General features: G+C 36.8%; 1 protein-coding gene across 33 annotated transcripts in view; it reads left to right on the top strand.

Annotated features, from left to right (window-relative positions):
• PCM1 (pericentriolar material 1) overlaps positions 1–21,800 on the top strand; it is an 82,747-nt gene extending 60,947 nt beyond the window's left edge. For 21 of the 33 annotated variants that reach the window (XM_065597978.1, XM_042841954.2, XM_065597989.1 and 18 more), the window contains 16 exons: positions 105–161; positions 3,358–3,530; positions 3,612–3,740; positions 4,423–4,543; positions 4,764–4,901; positions 5,147–5,280; positions 6,029–6,163; positions 7,232–7,429; positions 8,997–9,056; positions 11,368–11,506; positions 12,858–13,015; positions 16,369–16,444; positions 18,363–18,619; positions 18,855–18,947; positions 19,072–19,195; positions 21,495–21,800. In XM_065597978.1, the coding sequence (XP_065454050.1) occupies positions 105–161; positions 3,358–3,530; positions 3,612–3,740; positions 4,423–4,543; positions 4,764–4,901; positions 5,147–5,280; positions 6,029–6,163; positions 7,232–7,429; positions 8,997–9,056; positions 11,368–11,506; positions 12,858–13,015; positions 16,369–16,444; positions 18,363–18,619; positions 18,855–18,947; positions 19,072–19,195; positions 21,495–21,520 (2,018 nt within the window). In that variant the 3' untranslated portion in view covers positions 21,521–21,800. The remainder of the gene's footprint in view (positions 1–104; positions 162–3,357; positions 3,531–3,611; positions 3,741–4,422; positions 4,544–4,763; positions 4,902–5,146; positions 5,281–6,028; positions 6,164–7,231; positions 7,430–8,996; positions 9,057–11,367; positions 11,507–12,857; positions 13,016–16,368; positions 16,445–18,362; positions 18,620–18,854; positions 18,948–19,071; positions 19,196–21,494) is intronic. The other 12 variants (XM_024105374.3, XM_042841949.2, XM_065597983.1 and 9 more) reach the window with 5 other exon arrangements.
• The last annotated feature ends 270 nt before the right edge of the window (positions 21,801–22,070 follow it).

Below are 22,070 nucleotides of genomic sequence, written 5' to 3'. Positions count from 1 at the left end.
TAGTGTCATTTTAATGAGTCTTCCTCCCACTGATTCATATAGACCATCTTTATTTCTAGTACACATTTTGGTGTTTATCACTGTCTGTCCCCGCTTTCCTACAGCACATGCTAGGAGAATACTGCAGCAGTCTAACAGAAATGCATGCATTGAAGCCCCAGGTAATGCATTAATTGCTTAGCTTCAAAACTGTTCACAGCTACTTACTTTTCTTTCTTAGCTTTTGTTCTAGAACTAAACTGTGTTTCTCAATAGCTCTTTTATTGAATTAGCATTATGTATACTAATTTATATTGTTGCGAGTATTTTATTTAAAAAAACAAAACAACCCCCACTCCTACCCCAGGAAAACAAGAACCTTGTGTTTTGCTGAATATTCAATAACACAGCTACTTTAGTCCACGAAAGCTTATGCTCTAATAAATTTGTTAGTCTCTAAGGTGCCACGAGTACTCCTGTTCTTTTTACAGCTACTTTGAATCATAATTTGTTTGTACTTCATATTTTTCCTATTTAAAGTACAATGTGATTAATTGCATTAACAACTGCTTTTGATACAAAATATACATGTAGAACATAGTAAAATTAATTACAAGGGGCATTCTTGTGCCCTTAATTATTAACCTGCAACTTTGGTAGAATTGATTGGATTCAGTCTACCACTGAAAAGCAAAGTACATTTAACTATGCCAGTAAATGTTGAAAAGCGACCATTCTATTTTAGTCTTTTAAAAAATAAAACTGCATTTAAGCACACTTGTAAGACTGCTGAACTAACATCAGTTAGTAGATTTAATACATTTGTCTGCATTCTTGAATAATTTGGTAAACTTTTTTATAAACCACAAACATTCAACTGTGTTTTAATTAAAGAAGAAAAACAACAGAACTATACCACATAGTACGTCTGTTACTTTAAAATGGCAGGGAATGGCCCTTTTATTAGGATCAGTAAGCTTACTGAGTTTTCCAAGAACTATGCTTCCTTCTACCCCTTTTTTTAAATAAATAAATAAATAGTTAACTGTTTCATGTAAGTAAAGTTAATAGAACTTACAGTACTACTACTGGGGAAATTCTGCACTCCTATATGCATACGGAAACACGTCCCCCCCCCCCAAAGATTCTCTTTGCTTCACACAGAAAAATGGTTTCTGTGGGGAAGCAAAGATAAGTTATACGAGTGCTCACTCACCCTTCCTGGCAGCGCAGGTGCGTCTATTCTGGCAGCCGTGGGAGAGGTAAATCACCATGGGGGTGTGTGTCGGGGTTGGGGATGCCCTGGCTGACCAAGGATGTTAGTCCTGGGTGGGGGTGGGAGGGTGGCAGGAGGAGGACGGAGAAGGAGTTCCACCTCCCCTGCATGGAGCAGCCAAGGCTGGGTCAGATAAACCTCCAGAACCCTCACCTGCTGCAGGAAGCTCTGCACTCTGGGGGAGTTCCAGGTGTTGGGGGTGAGACTCGGGTGGGTGCGGAGGGGTCCAGATGCATGGGGGAGCAGATCCTCATACAGTGACCCCTCACCCCTTTTTCTGGCCCTATCGCTACTCAGCCACAGGGTAGGGAAGAGGTCACAGTATGGGGAAATGCTCCCCGCCTACCCAACCCCTATGCATCTGGACCTCCCCCCCGCCAAGTCTCACAGTCCCCCACCAAACTTCATCCCCTGTATTGGGAGCCCCTGCACCCAGAACCCCCTCACCCAGATCCCCTCCCCCAACCCCCCCCCAGCATCCATCCCCCTGAGTCTCCCCCCTTATATTGGGAGCTCCCCACACCTGGACTCCCCAACCAGCTGCACCCTGGTCCCACTCCCCCAGCATTCAGCTGAACCCCCCACACCCAGACCCTCACACCGCTAAGCCCTACCCACCTTCACCTGAACTCCCCTCCAGCGTCCCATTCCCCCTGCACCCAGAAACCCTACCCAGACTGCGCTACACAGAACCCTGGTACTCTTGAGGGAATTCTGCACCAAAGTGTTAAAATTCTGCAAAGTTCTGCATACTTTATTTGTCAAAATTACACAGTAGCACAATAACTACCAAAATAATTGAGAATGGTGCAATTTATAATTTATTTCAAAATGCTTGTCAGCAAATAATTGAAAATGGTGCGATTATATTGTGTTATTTTGACAAATAAAATATGCAGAATTTTAAAATGTGCACAAAATTTTTAATTTTTTTGGTGCAGAATTCCCTCAGGAGTACAGTACTTTATTTTCAAAGGAATGGAGACCATTTTTAACCTTGCATACGTCTCAAAATGTTGAACAAACATTAATAAGAGGTGTGAGTCTAAAATCTGAGGAGTAAATTCACCTCTGCAAAAAGCTCAATTTGTGTGTTTCTCACACACTCTCTCACATTCACACACACATATATCCCCCAGTCCTGCTTACATGAAGCTGGGATGAAATTTACTCCTATTGTAGTATTACTGGAATGTCAGCCTTTGCCCCCTGGCATTTGTGGGCCCCTGAATTCCTGTAAGCATGTGTTCACTGGGCTAGGCCCGTCTGCTCTAGCCTGTTCATAGTTTGGAGGGCGATTCTTTTTCCATGCACAGCCATTGCATTCTCCCTCCCCATGTACAGCATATCAATAGGATTTAAGTGTTGCAGAAGGTTTTGTTGGGACTTCGGCAGTTTGGTGAATATCGCCTTTAGAATGCAGAAATTGGCACCAGACCAGATTTTTTGTTTGTTTGTTTGTTCCTTGTTTCTTTTAAAGAGGATATCTTATGTATAAGGCTAGATTTTTCAAAAGTAAGCTTGTGATTTTGGGTGCCAAGCTTGAAATACCTTAAAGAGGCCTGTTTTTTAAAAAGTGGTCTACCTATGCTCAAAACCTGTGTCCATATATATGTGTGTGTGCATAATGTACTCAGTTATATACCACACCTTTAAAGTTATCATTCAGAAACTTAAAGACAAAAAGCTAGTCCTGATTTCTAAAACATGGGAGTGTATGGTATAATTTAATTATTATGTTATACATAAATGTTTACATGAAGGCAAATGACCTAAAATAGTGGTTTTTGACCTATGGTCTGCGGACCCGTGGGGGTCTGCAGACTCTTAAGATTTTCAAAGGGGTCCATATCTCCATTTAAATTTTTTTAGGAGTATGCAAATGAAAAAAGGTTGAAAACCACTTGTCTAAAATATAATTTTATTATGTTTTAAATTTTTGTAGCCTTCAGGAAATAGTGAGCTTTAAGAAACAGTAAACGTGTTTAAAATGTAAACTGAATCCAAGATAAGGTTTTCAAATATAATTGAGGTATATGTCAATAGAGAGAGAACTATCAAGAATTTCATGAGCATAGATTGGCTCCTTTGTTCCTCTACAGAAACTGGTAGCGATCTTTCCATGTTCGAAGCTTTGCGAGACACCATTTATTCTGAAGTAGCTACTCTGATATCTCAAAATGAATCTCGTCCACATTTTCTTATTGAACTTTTCCATGAGCTTCAGCTGCTAAATACAGACTACTTGAGGCAAAGAGCATTGTATGCATTACAGGTATACAAAACATTTTAATTACATTATGAATTGGATAAACTTCCTTCACAATATAGATTTAAGATTCATTATATTTTCTAGGATATAGTGACTAGACATATTTCTGAGAACAATGAAAAAGGAGAATGCACAAAGTCTTTGAATTCAGCTACATGGATAGCTTCAAACTCTGAACTTACTCCCAGTGAAAGTCTTGCTACAACTGATGATGTAAGTTTATTTTATCGAGAAACTAGTTTAATATGAAATTCATTTAATCATCTTTCAGTTTCTGTGCAGTTTGTTATGCTGCAATCACCATAGTGACTTGTTTTCCAAAATCCACACTAGCTTATAAGCAGTTGCTTTCTTGTAAGAAGAAACTTGCTAAAGGATATCTTAACATGGGAATTATGTAGAATCTTGTTTCATTTAATATAGAAAACGAGTGTAAAAGCTGGTATGAATGGTAAAGAAGACTCCGTGTCCTGCAGTTAATGTAAAGAGCCCAGATTACTTCATATCTGAGACTGAGATTCTACCAGGAACTTGCAGCAATTCTTGTCAATCCTTCAGCTGTCAAAACTGCTTCAGGAGTGGGAGGATGAGAAAGGGGGTGACAGCACTTCCCAATAGAATCCCAAAGACTTAAAATTTTCTGTAGTTTAAGAAATCACAAACACCAATGCCTTATTCAATTACATTACCTATATATAGATGCAAAACAGATCATTATAGAAGCACCCTAAGGATTTACCTCCTTCATAAGTTAGGTCATTCCCAGTATGGACGTCTGGGAACACATTTTGTAACCTTAGGGACAGGGTGAAGAGAGAATCAGTGGCTTGCTGGGATAGTTGAGGAAGCATGGCATATGCTTGCTATGTGTAAATTTGTTTGTATGTTTTTTTAGGAAACCTTTGAGAAGAACTTTGACACAGGAGCAAGTAGAGATTGTGAACAAAATGATGCGGACAATGGCAGTACCATGTCGACATCTTCAAATTTTGAACCTTTTGCCACTGATGATCTTGGTAAACATTACATTAATTGTCAGTATTATACAATATATGTGAAACATTAAATATTTTTGACTAACTCTGAAATATATACCTCCTGTATCCTAAGTAATTATGTCTCTTGAACTTAGACATAATCTTACAATGTGCCTAACTGTAATAAAAGTATTTGCATATGCATACCTTAATGTAGATTTAAAAAAACTTATAAAAAGTATTTTTGCTCTAAACATAGGCAACACCGTGATTCACTTAGATCAGGCATTGGCTAGGATGAGGGAATATGAGCGTATGAAAACTGAAGCTGAAAGTACCCTTGATTCAGAGGGCTGCTGTAGTAATCTCCAGAGTGCCTCTGCTGTTAAATTAGAAGGTATGTGCATATATATGTATTTTTATTTTGTGTTTGAAAGCAGTATCTGTAGATAATATCAGGAACTATTCACCGGACAATTCATTTCCATCTTAATTGTACTTTATTGTCATTTTAGTTTAATTGCTTAGAATTTCTGCCATAACTAAACATGCAGTTTTAACTTAAAAATACAGTGTACTTTTTGAAACTGATGCTTATTAAATAGAGACATCTTATGGTTTGAATGCACTTTATTTTACAAGATCCATCTACTGGGGAGAGTCACTGTGTGCCACAGCCTAGTGAAGTTTCTACTGTTCCATGTCCTCGTATAGATACTCAGCAGCTTGATCGGCAGATTAAAGCAATTATGAAAGAGGTCATCCCTTTTCTGAAGGTAAGAGATTTTTATTTCTGAACTTTTGTTCATCAAGAAAATTATCACACAACGTAGTTGTACAAAACAAATTATGAAGCAGCAGTAGCTTCTCTATATGTATGGTTTAAACTAGGTTTCCAATTTAAAACAAATTTTGGACCCCATCTACTCTAAAATGAACCTTTTCAAGTTGAAGTGTAAATGCAGAAATGATTAACTTCCAAGCAATCTTACTCTGATGCTGTCACCACTGTAATCTGTACACAACGTAAATTACTTAGATTTGTGACAATAATTCCTACTGGCTGACATTTTAAACCCTCTATAGCCTGAGGTTTGCCTATGAATTCAAAGAGGCTTACAACTGTAGATATCTTTTAACAATGCCCTCCAGCATATATAGGGTTTTAAATGTTCACAGCTACGGAGTATCTGAAGATCATAAAATGGTTGTAAAATTTCTGGTGGCTGGTGTGAAGTAACTATATTGGAAAGGTGGAATAGGGCTAGGTTGGGCGTAGATTTTATATAAATAAGGTCTTTGCTATAATTCCTTCTGTGTGGGGCCCTTAAGGTTATGACATGGGTTAAAAACACAACCTGGTTGTGCCATGTGAATAGAATAGAACTGAACCATGCTTCAACAGTGTTCCCAGAACATGTTACCGCTCTGGAAAAATGTCTGTCTGTAAATGTCAGCTTTAAGATATGGTATAGTGACCACTTTAAGTAGTGATAATTTTCTTTGTCCCCTGGGATTTGCTAGGAACACATGGATGAAATATGCTCTTCTCAGCTATTGACATCAGTAAGACGTATGGTCCTGACTCTTACACAGCAAAATGATGAAAGCAAAGAATTTGTGAAATTTTTTCATAAGCAACTTGGTGGCATACTGCAGGTCAGTAACTTCTCTTCATAAATTTTTGTTTTGGGCTATATTGCAAATTTGATAACTTGCAGCAGATGCACAATCTCTAGCCTAAACATTCCTTAAATCTGTATTATAGTGATCTTGATTTTCAATAGTGCTGAGCAATTTTCAGCTCCTACAGATTTCTGAAAATCAGGTCATAAATTTCCAATCTAGCATAATTTGAGTTACACAAACCCTTGTCTCTCTTCTCCCTTCTTCTTTGACACATTAATAAAATAATACATTGTTTGCTCACATAAATATCACCTCTTCTCATATCTCCCTCCCAATTGGTCTCTCAGGATGGGACAGTAGTACAAGTCTGGCAACACGAATACAGATTTGAAACCTATGAGCCAACTGCCAGCATAATTGATATTAACGTAACTTTTTTGGCATTTGGTCAGAAAGTCAAGTATTTGATCAAAATTAAACCACCCTTTTATTAGTGCCCACATACCACAGTGATTGCATTTGTTGACAGTACTGAGAGAGATCCATATATGGTTCTTGAGCAATGTCAGCAGACAAGTTTGCTTTGGCCTGTTACTTGCATGGATACAAAGAACAGTCAAGTTCTGGGAATCCTGATACCTTCCACAACAAGCAGCAACTACATTATAAAATATGAACAAATATTTAAAATAAAATACTTGTGGAGAAATACATCTGCTGAGTTTGCCTTTAAAGGTAACCATAATGATGGTTTTGTGGGCACGCACTTGTACAATACTGAAACTAGAAATTTACTTCATGTGGACCACTGGAAAGTCAAGTGATCATGACTTTTGACTGCCATAGGCTTGGGGCCAATTCAGATCCTTGACCTGATAACAAGGAGCTCCATGTTACATCATGGTGGATTCCATTTAAACAGGATATGGTTTAAACAAGCTACCTAAACAATCTGTTTCTAACTAGCTTCGCTCTGTTTGTAATATGCTAGGTTTCTGATCTTCAGAGGTCTATAAGGAAAAGCTATTTAGTCTTCATTTCAGTTTTAAGATCATGACTCAAACTGAAGAACTTTTTTTTTTTTTTCTCTTTTGACAGGATTCACTAGCAAAATTTGCTGGTAGAAAACTAAAAGATTGTGGAGAGGATCTTCTTGTGGAGATCTCTGAAGTTTTATTTAATGAACTAGCCTTCTTTAAACTCATGAAAGATTTGGACAGCAACAGTATTACTGTAAAACAAAGATGCAAAAGTAAAATGGAAGCAGCGGGAGTGATACAACCTTATGATAAAGAGGTTAACTGCTTAAGCTTTTTCTTTTAAGCATGTAATTTTTCTGATTTCAGTTAATATGTGCATGTTTAACTTAAAATTATTTTAAAAACTTTTCCTAGAAAAAAGAACATATTACTTCTGAAAGCTTATTTCTATTAATATGACATCACAGTAATAAAATGATTGTATATAGGCACATCAGTTACAGTGGCCTAGTGCATGGAAGATGTCAGAGATAATGCTCTTCCTGTCACATTTTTCTGTTTTTCTTCATAAGCAAAAAAACATAAGATCCAACCTTATAAATATGCACAAGTGAGTTTACTCAGGTCAATTAATCTCATTAACTTTAATGGGACATTCGTGTCAGTAAATAGTTGTAGAATTGGGCTCATGAGAACACCACCTCTCTTGCCCTGCACCTTCTGCCCTTCCATCCACTACTTCAGTGAGACTAAAGTTTTGCAGAAAGACTACTTATGCTGCTATGTCAGTGAGCAATCTGGCAAAGTTTCAGTTTTGGCAGGGTTTCTTGGATGTATGACAAACTTCAATAAGGAATGTAAATAAAATGTTAACCTCTTATTAAAAAGAAACACGCAAGTTGAAAGTGGACAAATTCAGTTTGGAAATAAGTGTACATTTTTAACAGTAAAGGTAAACAACTATTGGAACAACGCCAAAGGTTGTGATGGATTCTCCATCATGGGCAATTTTTAAATCAAGTTTGGATCTTTTTTCCTAAAAGATCTGCTCTAGTGCAAACAGGAATTATTTTGTGGAAATTCTTACACAGGAGGTCAGACTAGATGAAAACAATGGTCCCTTCTGGCCTTGGAATTGATAAATAAGAATGTAATAAAAATTCTCCTCCTGTAATGCTAATAAGAGTTTCCTTGGTACCATCTATATCAACAGGATGTATCATGAGAACTTTTAGTTCTGGACTGTGGGATCACATGGTGGCACATCATCAGGGTTCATAATGAACTTACTATAGAAAAACTAAATGAGAACAAAAATACTTTGTATAAGCTAAATGAATACTACCCCACCATAGCATTAAGCAACTACCTAATTACTTCCTTTTATATACTGTAATTATTCCCTTTTTGTATTTTAATGGAAGCCCTAGTAGCTTTCTTTGGAAGTCTCAAATAAAAAAAATGAAGCTCAACTAATTTCATTTTAATGTGAATAGAAACATCTGTGAAATTGGGATAGTACAAGAGTCATAAAAATTCATTTAAAAAATATAACTGAACGGTAAGATACCTGGCAAAGCATTTCTGAATGAGTATTATAACTCCCAGATAGTGATGACACGTATTTAAAGATGTTTCCCTTCAAAAACTACAGCAAAGGCTTGAGAAATACTTGCTAGAGTATTTTATTGCCATTTTCGAGTTTGAATTTATAATAGTAGGCATGGTATATAAACATAATTCTAAGTAATGGTATGACACTAAGTCAATTTTTTCCAGTATTTCAAAGCCATTTCTGATTTAAATGTGGATTTATAGGCTAAATTTTGTAATATGGATTTTTCAATTCAGAATTGAAGATAATTTAATTGGTTGTCTTCTAGGCAAAGAGAGTTCTTGAGGTAGGAGTTAGTTCATCTGCTGAAGATATTGATGAAGACAAAGTAGGTTATACTTATTTTTTAAAACTGTAGCTGTCTTTACTCCTTTTTGTAAGAGAATTTCCCAAGTCATTAGTTATCACTTTCAGTGCATTTTTAGTAATGATTTGAACAAAAGTGATCATACAAACCCAGTGTCTCTACACAATCCATTTCACTCTGATTCTTGGAAAGCAAATGTTTCAAAATTTAATTTTGATTGAAAATATCATTTAATACCCTCTTCTGTCTCCTCGAACTGTTACCAACTCTTTACTTTAGTTGTCTCTGAAACACAATGTGTACTGTAACCTATTGTTTAAAGTGCAGCTTTCTGAAAAATTATTTATGTAGACGAAAGTGAACTTCCTTAATCAGTAGATTCCCTTCTGCATGTATTCAATAATGGCAGTATACTTTAGTGACCAAGATCTACTCATTTTCATTGTTAGCACAGCAGAGCCAGCACAGCTTACAGACACTGAGTTTGATTCTGTTTCTTATACATTAAATTATTGTCGCAGAGCCAGATTCTGCCCTCAGTTATCTTTGTGCATCCTCATTAAAGATATTCACAGTTGTGAAAGCTCTTTGAACACAAACGTTACATTAGGTTTAACTAAAAACATAATGAGACCTGCAGGATCTCTGTTAATGGTGTTGCAGGTGTGAAAGAGCAAGATTGACTTTGAGACCCCAGTAATAGTTTGCAGGGCTGGCAATTTAAAACTAACAAAAATAGCAGCTTATAAACTTAGCAGAATTGATGTAGAAATAGACAAAATAAACATGGAATTCCTCAATATCTTTTTTAGTATCTCTCTTCAGAGTAGCATCACATCATTATTCCTTTTCAGTACTTGTTCTCAAAAACTGCCTCTGTCAGCCTCATTGTGATATGTATGCTCTGTGCTGTGAATGCAGAATCATCTTGAAAAGCAGAGCAAAGTGACCACTTTGCAGATCCAAACAAAGAGGTTATAAAGAGGACTTGTGGCTCCAGCCACTTTCAGCTTCTTCTTGATGATGGCTAGCTGTGAGCATAGGAACCTTTTTCTGCACCCTTCATGATTAGCATAGTTTTTGTGTGGATTATTTGACTAATCACCATTGTATGATGTTCAACTCCTACTTCTTTTGACTCCAAGTGAACACCCAGCTCTGTTAGCTACCTTCTTTCCTTCTCTCTTACTCAGGGTTGTCGTCTTGGTAGGCTCTATGGCAGATCTCTGCAAACAAGCAAGATTGAACTGTGCTTGGTGTGTCACTCATTTGATGTTGATAAAGAGTCACATACCTGGTCTATCTGTGCCTTCCACATGAATATTCTTTGAGGTTGCTTTGTGTGCACAGGGTTTACTATTTGCAGGTGGAGGATAGTGAACAATGTGCACTATCTTACTGTAGGAGCCTGAAGACTAGACCCATGGAATCCTTTGGTTCCTGGTCTAAGTATCCACCTCCTTTTGCATGAAAGAAGTCTTCGAAACTTCTAAATGTCCTGGTGTCTATTCTGAGGTCTCCTTGAGATCTGAAGTCGCCTGGTTCCCATCAAGCCTCCATAAAGTAGTCTAAGGCCACTGAGTATGTGTTGGATTTGATTTGTCTTTTCAAAAACATCTGGGCATACAGGCCGAGTTTATGCTTTTATAGCCATTCTTTTTCCCAGTTCTTTTTCTGTCTTTAAGAAAGAAAAGGCACACTCCTGAGGACTCTTATCTAAGCAATTGTGAATGGTTTTTTCTATGAGAAAAAACAAGGGTGGTATTGTTCTGAGGAGGGAGGACCCTGTGGGTGAGAGACTCAGATCCAAAGACAACCTATATGAAGTTGCCTTTATACATTAGTGTCTAGGATCAGATTCTTCCGGCCTTTCATGATATTTCCGTGGCTTTCAAAGTGGATTTGATTTTTACATACAGTCTTATTATTGTATGGGAGGGGCTATCAAAGAAAAAAATATGGCAGCGGTATCAGCCAGAGAGCTGAACATATTTCAAAATAATTAGGTGGCCACAATCAGTACTTTAGAGGCCCTGTTTGTGCTGCTCCCTTTGCACTATTCAGATGGAGCAAAGGGAGTGAAAACCACCTGCTGGGAATTCTCCCAGCAGCGGAGGTCCTCCAAAAAACCTAGAGCCTGATATAACTAGCTCCTGAGCCTCTCTGCTCAGCCCCTGGGGTAGGGAAGGCAGAGTAGCTTTATCATGCCACACACTGGCACAGAGGCAATGCACTTAATTGTTACAGTGAGTAAAAACTGTTACAATAATCTTCTTGTCCAGAATAAGGGAAAAATCTATTCAATAGAGGTTTAATTTTACTTTATGACTAGGACAAGGATGAGACTGAAACAGTTAAACACACACAAGAATCAGAAATATACAATGATGGTGAAGTTCCTCAAAGTATGAGATCTGATGCATCTGATCAAGAGGAAGATGAGGAGAGTGAAGGTTGTCCGGTGTCTATAAGTAAGTGGTGTGTTTTTATTGTTTTGGTAGGTTGTTACTCAGTTTTTTACTGTAACTTCATGGAACTAATTTTATGACAATTTTTAATGATATACTCTTTGTGTGTGCTATAGATGCATAAGGTTAATAGGTCTTATCTCAGTTTTCTATTAACTCATATAGTTTCTCTTCTCTGTGCACCATTGTTTCCAGTACTACATTTTCTAGTATCTTGTCCAGTCTAGGTTTAAATGCCAAAAGCAGTGGAGCTTCCACTACTTAGAAGATCTATTCCATGGATTTGTGTCTTATAGGAATTCCCATCCCATCAAATCCATGGGCCATATAGTCTAGTAACCTGTGTCTCAGTGGCCAGCCAGCTTCAGAGGATGGGTCAAGAAACTCCAAATTAGGCAAATGTGGGATAAATCCCCTTCCTCGTCTCCAGTGAAGGCCTTGTCATGATCCCTCCTAGTTAGATTGTCTTAAACATAGAAGCATGTGGTTTACATCCCTTCTGATTTTTTTCTTACCATTAAGAACTATTTTTGTTATCCACATACATGTCCAATCACTTTTTGAATCTTGCCATGCTCTTAGTTTCTGTGATATCCTCTGACAATGAGTTCTACACTCTATTAATGCATCGTTTGAAGAAAGTATTTCCTTTAAATTTCAGTGAATGTTCATATGTTGAGATCCAGGGAAACGGAAAGTTTATAATCTACCTTCTCTGTACCATTTGTTTTATATATATTTATCATTTCCCTCTTTTTCCTCTCCTCCTTCCTAAGGCAGATAATTCCAGTCTTTTCAGTCTCTCGTCATATGAATCTTTTCAAGCCCTAATGGCTTTCATTCTCCTTTTATTATTCTGATTCTGTAGTTTAGCTCCAATTGCTATCCGTACATTTTTCCTGGGTATCTCACCTAAATGTTTTCTCTTCTCATTGCATTATTCCTAATTATGTCCCCTTGTTCCACCCTTGAATATCTCTGCTTCCATCATGGTTGCACTCTTCAAGTAGACTTACATTAAATAAAAGTACTTAGTTACATTACAGCACAGCAGTGGTGTTTGGTGGTACTTCCAGTCAGGTTTCTGTAGAGTATTTTCATTCCAGGAAAAGGTCTCACAAGAGAATTACAGGTCATAACCATTCTCACAGACAGTATAATTTATCATGTTTATATTGAGGTTCTAGGTATCTAATGTTGCCTTATCTCCTATTCCAGAATATGAAGAGAACTTAGTTAAACAAAGTCTGAATTTTATTTTTTTGAAATACTGATGACGAGTTTTAATGAAGAACCAGTATAACTTATATCAGTGACTAAGCTGTTTTGAAACTCTTGCATTGACTGACTTCAGGTTTGTCTAAAGCGGAAACACAAGCTCTAACTAATTATGGAAGTGGGGAAGATGAGAATGAAGATGAAGAAATAGAAGAGTTTGAAGAAGGACCTGTGGATGTCCAGACTTCACTGCAAGCCAGCAATGAAACTACAGCTGAAAATGATCAAAGACAGGTACTATCAGAGTTCTACAAACCTTAGTTAACCTAGTTGGTACTCAAAAAAATATTTTAATGAAGGGAAGTTATCTATGCATTGTATTCTTGAACTGCCAGTCCTTTCTTCTGTTACTTACTAGGGTTGCTTTAAAGAAATATTATACATGGATACCCTTTTTCCTGTCATACATTCTTCTTGAGTTCTTGTTGGTAAGGATATTTGCATGATCAGTTCTTGATCCTATGCTATTTAATGTTTTTATCAATGACCTGGAAGGAAACAAAAATCATTACTGATAAAGTTTGCAGATGGGACAAAGATTGGGGGAATGCTAAATAAAGGAAGAGGGAAGATCACTGATTGCTTGCTTGCTTGCTTACCAAGTAATCTATGTGTTTTAATATGGCCAAAATATAAAGTCATGCATTTGGGAGCAAAGAATGTAGGCCATACATAAAGAATGGGAGACTTTCCACCATGACTCCCAGGTCTTTTTCAGAATCACTGCTTCCCAGGTTAATCAGCTGAACATGAGCACCCAGTGTGACCCTGTGGTCAATAGGGGCTAATGCAATCCTTGGATATGTAACTCAGGCAATCTTGAGTACGAGTAGGGAGGCTATATTACTTCTATATTGGGCATTAGTGCAACCTCAGTGGAATACTTTGTCCAATTCTGCTGTGCACAGTTCAGTAAGGTAGTTGATAAATTAAAGATGATTCAGAGATGAGCTGTGACAGTGATAAATGAATTGGAAAACATGCCTTTTAGTGATAGACTCAAGGAGCTCAGTCTGTTTAATTTAATGAAGATAAGGCCAAGGGGTGACTTGATCACAGTCTATAAGTACCTATATGGGGAACAGAAATTTGATAAGAGGGCTCTTCAATATAAGAGACCAAGGTATAATAAGATCCAATGGTTAGCAGTTGAAGATGGACAAATTCAGACTGGAAATAATTTTTTAATAGTGAGGATAACTAACCATTAGAACATCTTATCAAGGGTTGTGGTGGATTCTCCATTATGGAAACTTTTAAATCAATATTGGATATTTTTCAAAAAGATATATGCTCTTGTTCAAACAGAAATTAATTATGGCCTGTGTTATATGCGGGAGGTCAGGCTAGATCGGTTGTATCTTCTGGCTTTACAATTAAGACTAGAATTTGGCGTGCCAATATTCAATATATTTTACAGCAGGTGTGCGTAAAAAACACAATATATCCATGACTGGGAGAGGGCAGGCAGCCTGTGGGGAGGAGGAAGGAGAGGAGGGAGGGTTTAGAGAGAGAGTGCACACTGCACTCGCCCCCCTCTCTCCCCCCCCGCAATGGTTCCTGTCCCATAGGACGGGGCCAGGTTCCCCACTTCAGGTGGTGTGACCTAGCCTGTGTGGTTGCACCGATACTCGGGTTTGGTGGATTCGCCCCTCCATAAGTGGAGACAGAGAGGTGGTCGCACCGAACATGAGTTGCATGGTGATCCCACTCAGTTTGGGTGCATCTCATGCTTTATTTAAATTCACGGTTTCCAGCTTTAATATTTCTGCTGTTCATTTCCCACCTTCAGTGAATAATGTTAGTTCAGTTTAGAATACCTACTTGCTCAGTAGCCATTTGTGATGTCCAACTATTGTTACTTTGTTAGGCTTTATCAAGTCATTACTACTTTCTTTCTCCCCCACCCTCCACCACCAAATTGGAAAGAGAAAATTTGAGAAGAGAGTTGACTTTGAATAGGATGATTTTTCAGAGAAGTTTGCAGGTCTCATACATTGTGAGCATTTAAAATTTCATATTCATCTAGTCCCATCACTTATCTTCATAGATTTTGAAGATCAGAAGTAGAACCGATACAGTCATCTAGTCTGACCTCCATAATACAGGCCATCAAAATTTACACAATGATTCCTGGCATCTGGCCCAACAACTTATGGTTGAATTAAAGAATATATTGTAGAGATATCCAGTCTGGATTTCAAGACACCAAGTGAGAGAAAATGTACCACAGCCTTCACTGTTAAAATATATATATCTTTTTAAATTTCCAGTTTGAATTTTGCTGGGTTAAAGTTCATGATTTCTTTATAACAGATACTTGGCTAGGGTAGTCTTCAGGTACAGTCTGGTTTTGTGCATCAGTTTAAAACCTTGCTCTCACATTGGCATTTTAAAAAGCAGCTTTGGTATGAGAGTGGTTTCCTTTCATAGGTCACGTGAACTGTCCCTACATATCCCAGTTACAATCTCTAGGTATTAAATATCCTCTATAAAAGCTGCTGTTCCAACACTTGTATTTTTATAACATCACCCCCCATGGTGATCTCTTTTCATTGTTTTTGAAACCAGATTTGACTCTTGAAATCTGCATTTAAAAAAAAAAAAACACTCTTGCCCCCTTTCAAAATGCAAGATAACTGTTTGTAGATATGGACATGAATGTAATTTCAGTTTATACTGCAGGATTTGACAGAAAAACCTATTCTCATTGTAATATGATAGCTTACAGTAAAAGAAGTTTGGTCATATCCTTGCTACTCAATTTTCTAAAAGAAAACGGCAACTGTTTCCATCTTTTCTGTGGTAGCATTTATGGCAAGGACATAGACATATTAAGACAGGTATCAAAGACTTCTTGAAAGTCTAGATACATTGTCAGGTGATGGTTCTTTCTTCGTTCTTGTTGATAGGCCCTCTAAACTTGTAGTAGATAACTAAAACTTAGTTTGCCTTTGCAGAAGCCATTCCATCATCCCATGTACCAATACTTGCTTTATAATTCTATTCTAAATTTTTTCAATATAGTTTAACTGTACTGAAGTAAATTTAGTAGGCTGTAATTTCAAGGATCACTTCTAGAGCTTTTTTTTAAAGATAGGTACAACTACTGTCTACTCTCCAGCCTTCTAGTATGGTAGCAGATTTCAAAATAAAATTTCAGTATTTTATTAGCTGTTGAACCACTTCATTGTTCATACTCCTTCAAGAGTTTCTAATGATTTGGTTCTAGAGACTTGTTCCTTAATTTGCCAATGAGTGAAGGGTTAGAAGGACTGACCTATGAAGACCTTTTTAAAACATGTTCATTTTGCTAAAATGCCTAAGAGGTAGGCAAGTATAACTGCCTAAAAGTACTGAATGATATAAATGCTGATAGAGGAGATTTTCAGTTTGATGTATGGGTTTATGATGAGGACATCTTAACAGTGAGATCTTTTAATCTATGGAAGAGCAACTACCAAGTAAACAGTAGAACTTGCAGAGTATTTAAACTAATATAGACAAGTTGGTGGTGGTTATATTGTAAGCTACTAAACTCTCCCTAATGGAAGTTATCTTGTGTAAACATGATTTTTCCCATATAGATTCCAACAGATGAATCTGATAAACCAAATGAATATGAGACTTTATCAACTAAGCAGAAATCTCTTAGTGCTAAAGGTAAGATCTGAGTAAAACTTTAAATTATGTACATAACAAAAATAAAAAATCATACTATCACTTTCATGTAAATTTGCCTTCTACAAGAAGGAAGAAGTTGACATCTTGTAAGAATGTATTAGATTGTTTTACTTATCTTGCATGTGCTGAGATCTAATTGTATTAAACGAGAAAAAACAAGCATTTTAAAAGAGAAACCTCAATATAATTGAGTGTATATGATAGAGTTGCATTTTGACATTTGTCCATGTATAACTTTATGGACTGTTTCGATATCATGGTTCACACACACATTTAATTGAATATTCTTGTATCAAGAAAAAAAAACATGCTATTGAATAATAGCTGATGAGGATAATGCTTTAGTAAACTGGAACGTAAAGCTTGAATTTCATAATCAACAGATAATTGCTGCTGTCTACTTCTCACTCCCTGCCATTTTCATCCTTCATAGTCAATAAATATAAGGCTTTAAAAATATTTGATCATTCCTGTGTGAGAAATCTTATATTAGATGGGGACTAAATCAAATCCATATCTACTGGAGAAGTGATGGGAAAATGTGTCAAACCTCTTAACTGTTTCAAAAATAAATTGCCCTTCTGTTCTTGGCTACTTATTGGCAAAAGATGGCCAGTCTACCGCATGTCACGATGGTTGCGTCCTATCTCACCTAAGATTTATTTTTTATTACAGACAATTAGCAGTAGTCTGTGTTTTCTGCACTGACACATGCTCCTCTCATAGATTGACAGCTCTGTATCTCTGAATTCTGTAGTGCTTCAGCAGTCATGCAAAACATTAAGAAATCCTGCACATTGTACTGTTTAAAATTTTTATGTAAGAGCATACACAGACTAAAAAAAAAAAAGCAGACAGTTATGTGCACTTCACACTGTACATTTGCCCTTTAAGTTCCCATCGGTCATAATAATAATTGTGCTTTAACTTCAACATTCATGTCAGATCCTTTCTACATGCACCAGTCTGTTCTAAAGTTGTACCCGCTACCGGGAATAGTGTCACACATCTCTCTCAATATCTTCAGTGTAGGGAAGAAAACTAACTTAATCACAATATGCTGATTCATCATAAAAAATACTAACCTTGCCCTCAAAAGATTGTATTTTACATTTTGTTTTGATATAAAGTTTGTGGATAATTTAAAAAGCTAATTTAAACATCAGAATTTTAAATTAACAAGCTTAACAAATCTGTGGTTTAACAACTGCAGATTGATTAACTTTCCAAAACACTGCTAAGGATTACTCTGTTTTAGTACCAAACAACTTAAAATGAGTGTATTTTTGCACTTTAGCAATTTACCAGTAAATAATTGCGCTAATTTCTAAACTTAAAATATTTCTGATTTTGATGTCACTGTTTATACACAGACAACATTTTAAAATGACCTACTGGAATAAATGAGGTTCTTGTAAATTATGGCTTTATAGTATCCCTTTTATACATTCTTTGAAATAACTTTTTTTTTTGGGGGGGGGGGGGGGGGGGAGCCTGAAATATTGAACAACTTACTATGAACCTGATCTATAAACGGCAGATTTGTCAAGTTTTTTACCACGATTGATCTCTGTATTTACAAAATGACACTTGACTTTAAGGTTAGCCTATAAACTTCAGGAAGATATTTAATATGTGGTATCTGTAATTTGATATATTGGCTTTTAATTAGGTTCATTTTAGTTTGCAATGAGAGTTTACAAGGCTGTTGCCCTCTCAAATATTTCAGCAGAATTAATTTCTGTTCCGTTCATGTCAAAGACAAATTGACTAATGTCTGCTGGAAACTTGCTTTGGTTGTTCATTTGAAGGTTTTGTGGTTTTTTTAAATAAAATATTAAGAAGCCATTTACTTTGTCAAAATCTGTGTCTGGTTTAAAATGCTTTGTGTTTTTAGATGAACAAGATGTGCCTGCTATTTTGCCTCATTATCGCAATATGCTGGAGAATAAGCAACTTCTAACAGTCAGTGCACCTGAGTCTGTTACTGTTACCGAGGTGTCAGCAACAGAAGAGCCAAGCCCTTCCTTACTAGTAAATGAAATTCAGATATCCGAAACAATGTGCATAGAAACCAAATCCTTAACAGGAAGCCCAGAAAGCTCCATGGCTGGCAGCCCTGATACAGAGTCACCTGTGTTAGTGAATGAATATGTACGTATAGCTTGAGTTTCCATATTGTCTGTCTTGAATATAAAATTTGTCATTTCAAAGTTAAGCCTTCTTTCCAGACTCAATCAGTTTGTAGGTTAAATTGAGCATACAGGCACTTCTTTTATTTTTTATTTTTAGTTATATTTTAAGAGAGTTATCAGATATCTGTATTTAGAACAGAATCATGCACCTCTGTATTTTCTTCTTAAAATGTCATAAATTCTGTCATCAACAGGAAGCTGGGTCCGGAAACATAAGTCAAAAGTCTGATGAAGATGACTTTGTGAAAGTTGAAGACTTGCCCCTTAAACTCACAATATATTCAGAGGTATTTTGCTTGGAGGTTTTCTGTACTTAGAAGTGGCCATCACAGAAATGAGTCTTGTTTTTTAAATTGGGGAGGGAAGAAATAATATGACTCCGGAAACTAATTTGTTTTATCCACTCCCAAGGCAGATCTAATGAAGAAAATGGTGGCGGAGGCCCAGACTAACACTTTGTCTGATGCAATACTAGATGGTGATGGAATGCAAGGTGAAGAATTAGCTGGAGATTCTCAAACACTGAAAGAACCTGGTGAGAGATTCTTTAAATTCCTAACTCATGAATCTCCTCTTGGGAGAGTTAATCTTTATTAGGGTCTAAAACCTTCAGGATTATTGTTGAGTAAAGCAAGAAAACTCAATCTTCCGATTGTCAATGTATCAGTTTTCATTATGACATACTGGAAAATTTGTATTGACATAAATGTTCTTTTTTCTGCTGCTGCTTCCAGTAATTTTTATCCGTCAAGATATTCTTGACTGTGACTAAAGAAGCAATCCTTTTTCTAATTGAAGTTAAGGGTAAGGAAGGATCTGATATTGTAAGTTATAAATCAGCTATTCCTGGGAGAATTCTGCAACAAAAAATTAAATTCTACATATTTTATTTATCAAAATACTGCAATATAATCATGCTAGTTTCAATTATTTTGGTAATTTATTTAAACTACAATACAATGTTTGGAGAATGGGAGTGAGGAGCATTTGAGGAAATCCACCAAAACATTGCCTAATAGTAATGTAGCTAGGTTTGACCTTTTCTTTCTAGTTATTAGTCAACAAATATATGCAGCCATATGCTCAGTGTTACATCAGAGGCAACTGAAGAGCCAGTGAGAGCTGGGGAATCAGACTCACAATTTATATTGGCTACTGACCATCTCCCAAAAGTTCAGTAGCAAATAGTTCATGGAGGAAATTTTTTCAGTCCAAACATTTAGACCAGTTCTAATCATTTAAATATTTATAAGGCCATGCTGTCCTTTACACCACTCTGGCCATATAAAGGAGCCCTAAAAGTTTTACACCTGTTTTATGCTCCTGGGGAATTCACAAAGACACACCTACCTCCTCAGACACACCTTGAAGCCCTTCTCCTCCATGCCAAGCATGCTGCAGTAGTGAGCGAGAGGGACAGGGTCTCTCTCACTCACACACACACATGACGGCCCACCCCTTTCACACTCCCCTGGTGTTGATTTACATTTCTCTTGGCTGCTCCAGGTCCCCAAACCAACCTGTCTGTGCTGCTGGGGAACGCCCTGTAACTGCTCTTGTGGCTTTCCTTTGCTCTCCTATCAGAAATCACTTTTCTGCGGGGAAGCAAAGAAATCTGGAGGACATGAATTCTGCACCTGCATAGTGATGCAGAATTCCCCCAGGAGTAGCCTAGTAATGTTAAATACACTTTTGTTATGTGATTCAAAACTCCTTAATTCATAGGTGACTGGGTCAGATCTGTGCATAAAGTTTTAAAATCTGCATTGACTGCTGCAGTGAGGTGAGATGCAGGTGCTAAACTTTAGTTACACTTTGAATAGGGGAAAGAACAGGTGAAGGATGACAGGGAAAAAACCCAAGTGTAGTAGATTTAAAAAAAAAAAGGTCACCTAAGTCTGATGTAACCAGAAATCTCTTGATGGCATTTTTAGACCTGTAATTCAGATGCCTAAGAGGAATACTTAAAGAGCAAGGAAAGGAGATAGGGTTCAATCTGTTTTGTTCTAGATATGAAGATGCAAGTCACAAAAACAAAAGTGGTATTTTAAAAGCCTGGGTATACCTTGCTGATTGTGGGTCTTAATTATTTACAAACTGATATTTTCTGGTTTACATTCCAATTTCTATCAGAAAGTAATATGAAATATTTTGAAGTGTAAAAAATTACACTACAATAGACTGTTAGGCTAACTGACATACAAATTCATTCTTTTAATTCTGCCCTGAATTTAAAGAGACTTTTAAAAGTAACTTTTAAGGGAAAAAATAGGAATTAAAATTTGTCTTAAATCCAGTACTAAAACCTTTAATCTGTCGTAAACAAACTAAGGATATTGATTCAAGGGTGCTAGTACAATGGCAACAGTCACTGCCTGAAACAGTGACTGGTATTTCAACAGTTATAAAAGCTTGGTATTGGAACAAGACATGGTAATTTTCCTCCTAAATGTTAGATTCACATTTAGTGGCACTAAGGGCTGGTCTCCACACAAGTTGCACTTAATTGATTGGTTTCTAAACCAATCTAGTTAAATTGATGGATCTCACTTCTGTGGACACTTAGTGTGGGTTGAGTACCCTCTTTCAATTTTGCTTAAGTTGGTAACTGCATTAGGGTGCTTTTTATCTGAAATCAGAGTGCCCACATGATGGGTTGCACCTATTCAACTAACACAATGTGCAAACTGTGTATAGACCAACAATGAGGAGGGACTTGTTTTGTCAAGATGTTCTCAGCAATACAGTACTTTTAAACATATACCTGTTAAGATGTGTATCTGAGATTCAGTAATTGTTCCTGGACATTAATGAGTAAAATTTTTATTTTGCAGAAACTGCTGGAGCTCAAAGTGCATGAAAAAAAATTCCAGAAACTACTTCTTAGCCCCTCTCCACATATACCATTGCATATAGAAAATTGGCACAAACTTCACTGAATTTGAATCTGTATAAAAATGTAAATTAGTTTGACACACTACTGCCTTTAGGATAGATATGCTAACTTCTGCCCAGGGCAGTTTAAACAGCTGTAACTGAATCCTCTACTGCACTGTTCTTTTTCTGTCTTAATCTTTTTTATTCATTGTGATTTGTTTAGTAATTTTAAAATGTAGTTTTAAATAAAGGTTGGACTTGTCTGTACAGTCTTTGAGCCATTATTTTACAGTTTCTGGAGAAGTTCTGATGATGCTGTGTGAAGGCATCCAGCTCTCCTGCACAACATGAAGTGCTTTGTATTGAATGCTTATTTGTAGAGAGTACAGTATTCAAAGGGATGCTGTCAGTTTTCCTGGCCTAGGAAAACTAGTCCTATCAATCTATGTGGTGGGGGACTGTAGCTTTCAAAAACAAAAAAAAATTCCTTCACCTGCTACAGTACTATGTAGGTGTAGCTGTCCTGTTAATTG

Source organism: Chrysemys picta, chromosome 5 (assembly GCF_011386835.1).
Source record: "Chrysemys picta bellii isolate R12L10 chromosome 5, ASM1138683v2, whole genome shotgun sequence".
NCBI classification, from domain to species: domain Eukaryota; kingdom Metazoa; phylum Chordata; order Testudines; family Emydidae; genus Chrysemys; species Chrysemys picta.
Note: the sequence above shows the minus strand (reverse complement) of the source record. Positions and strands in the feature narration are given on the sequence as shown.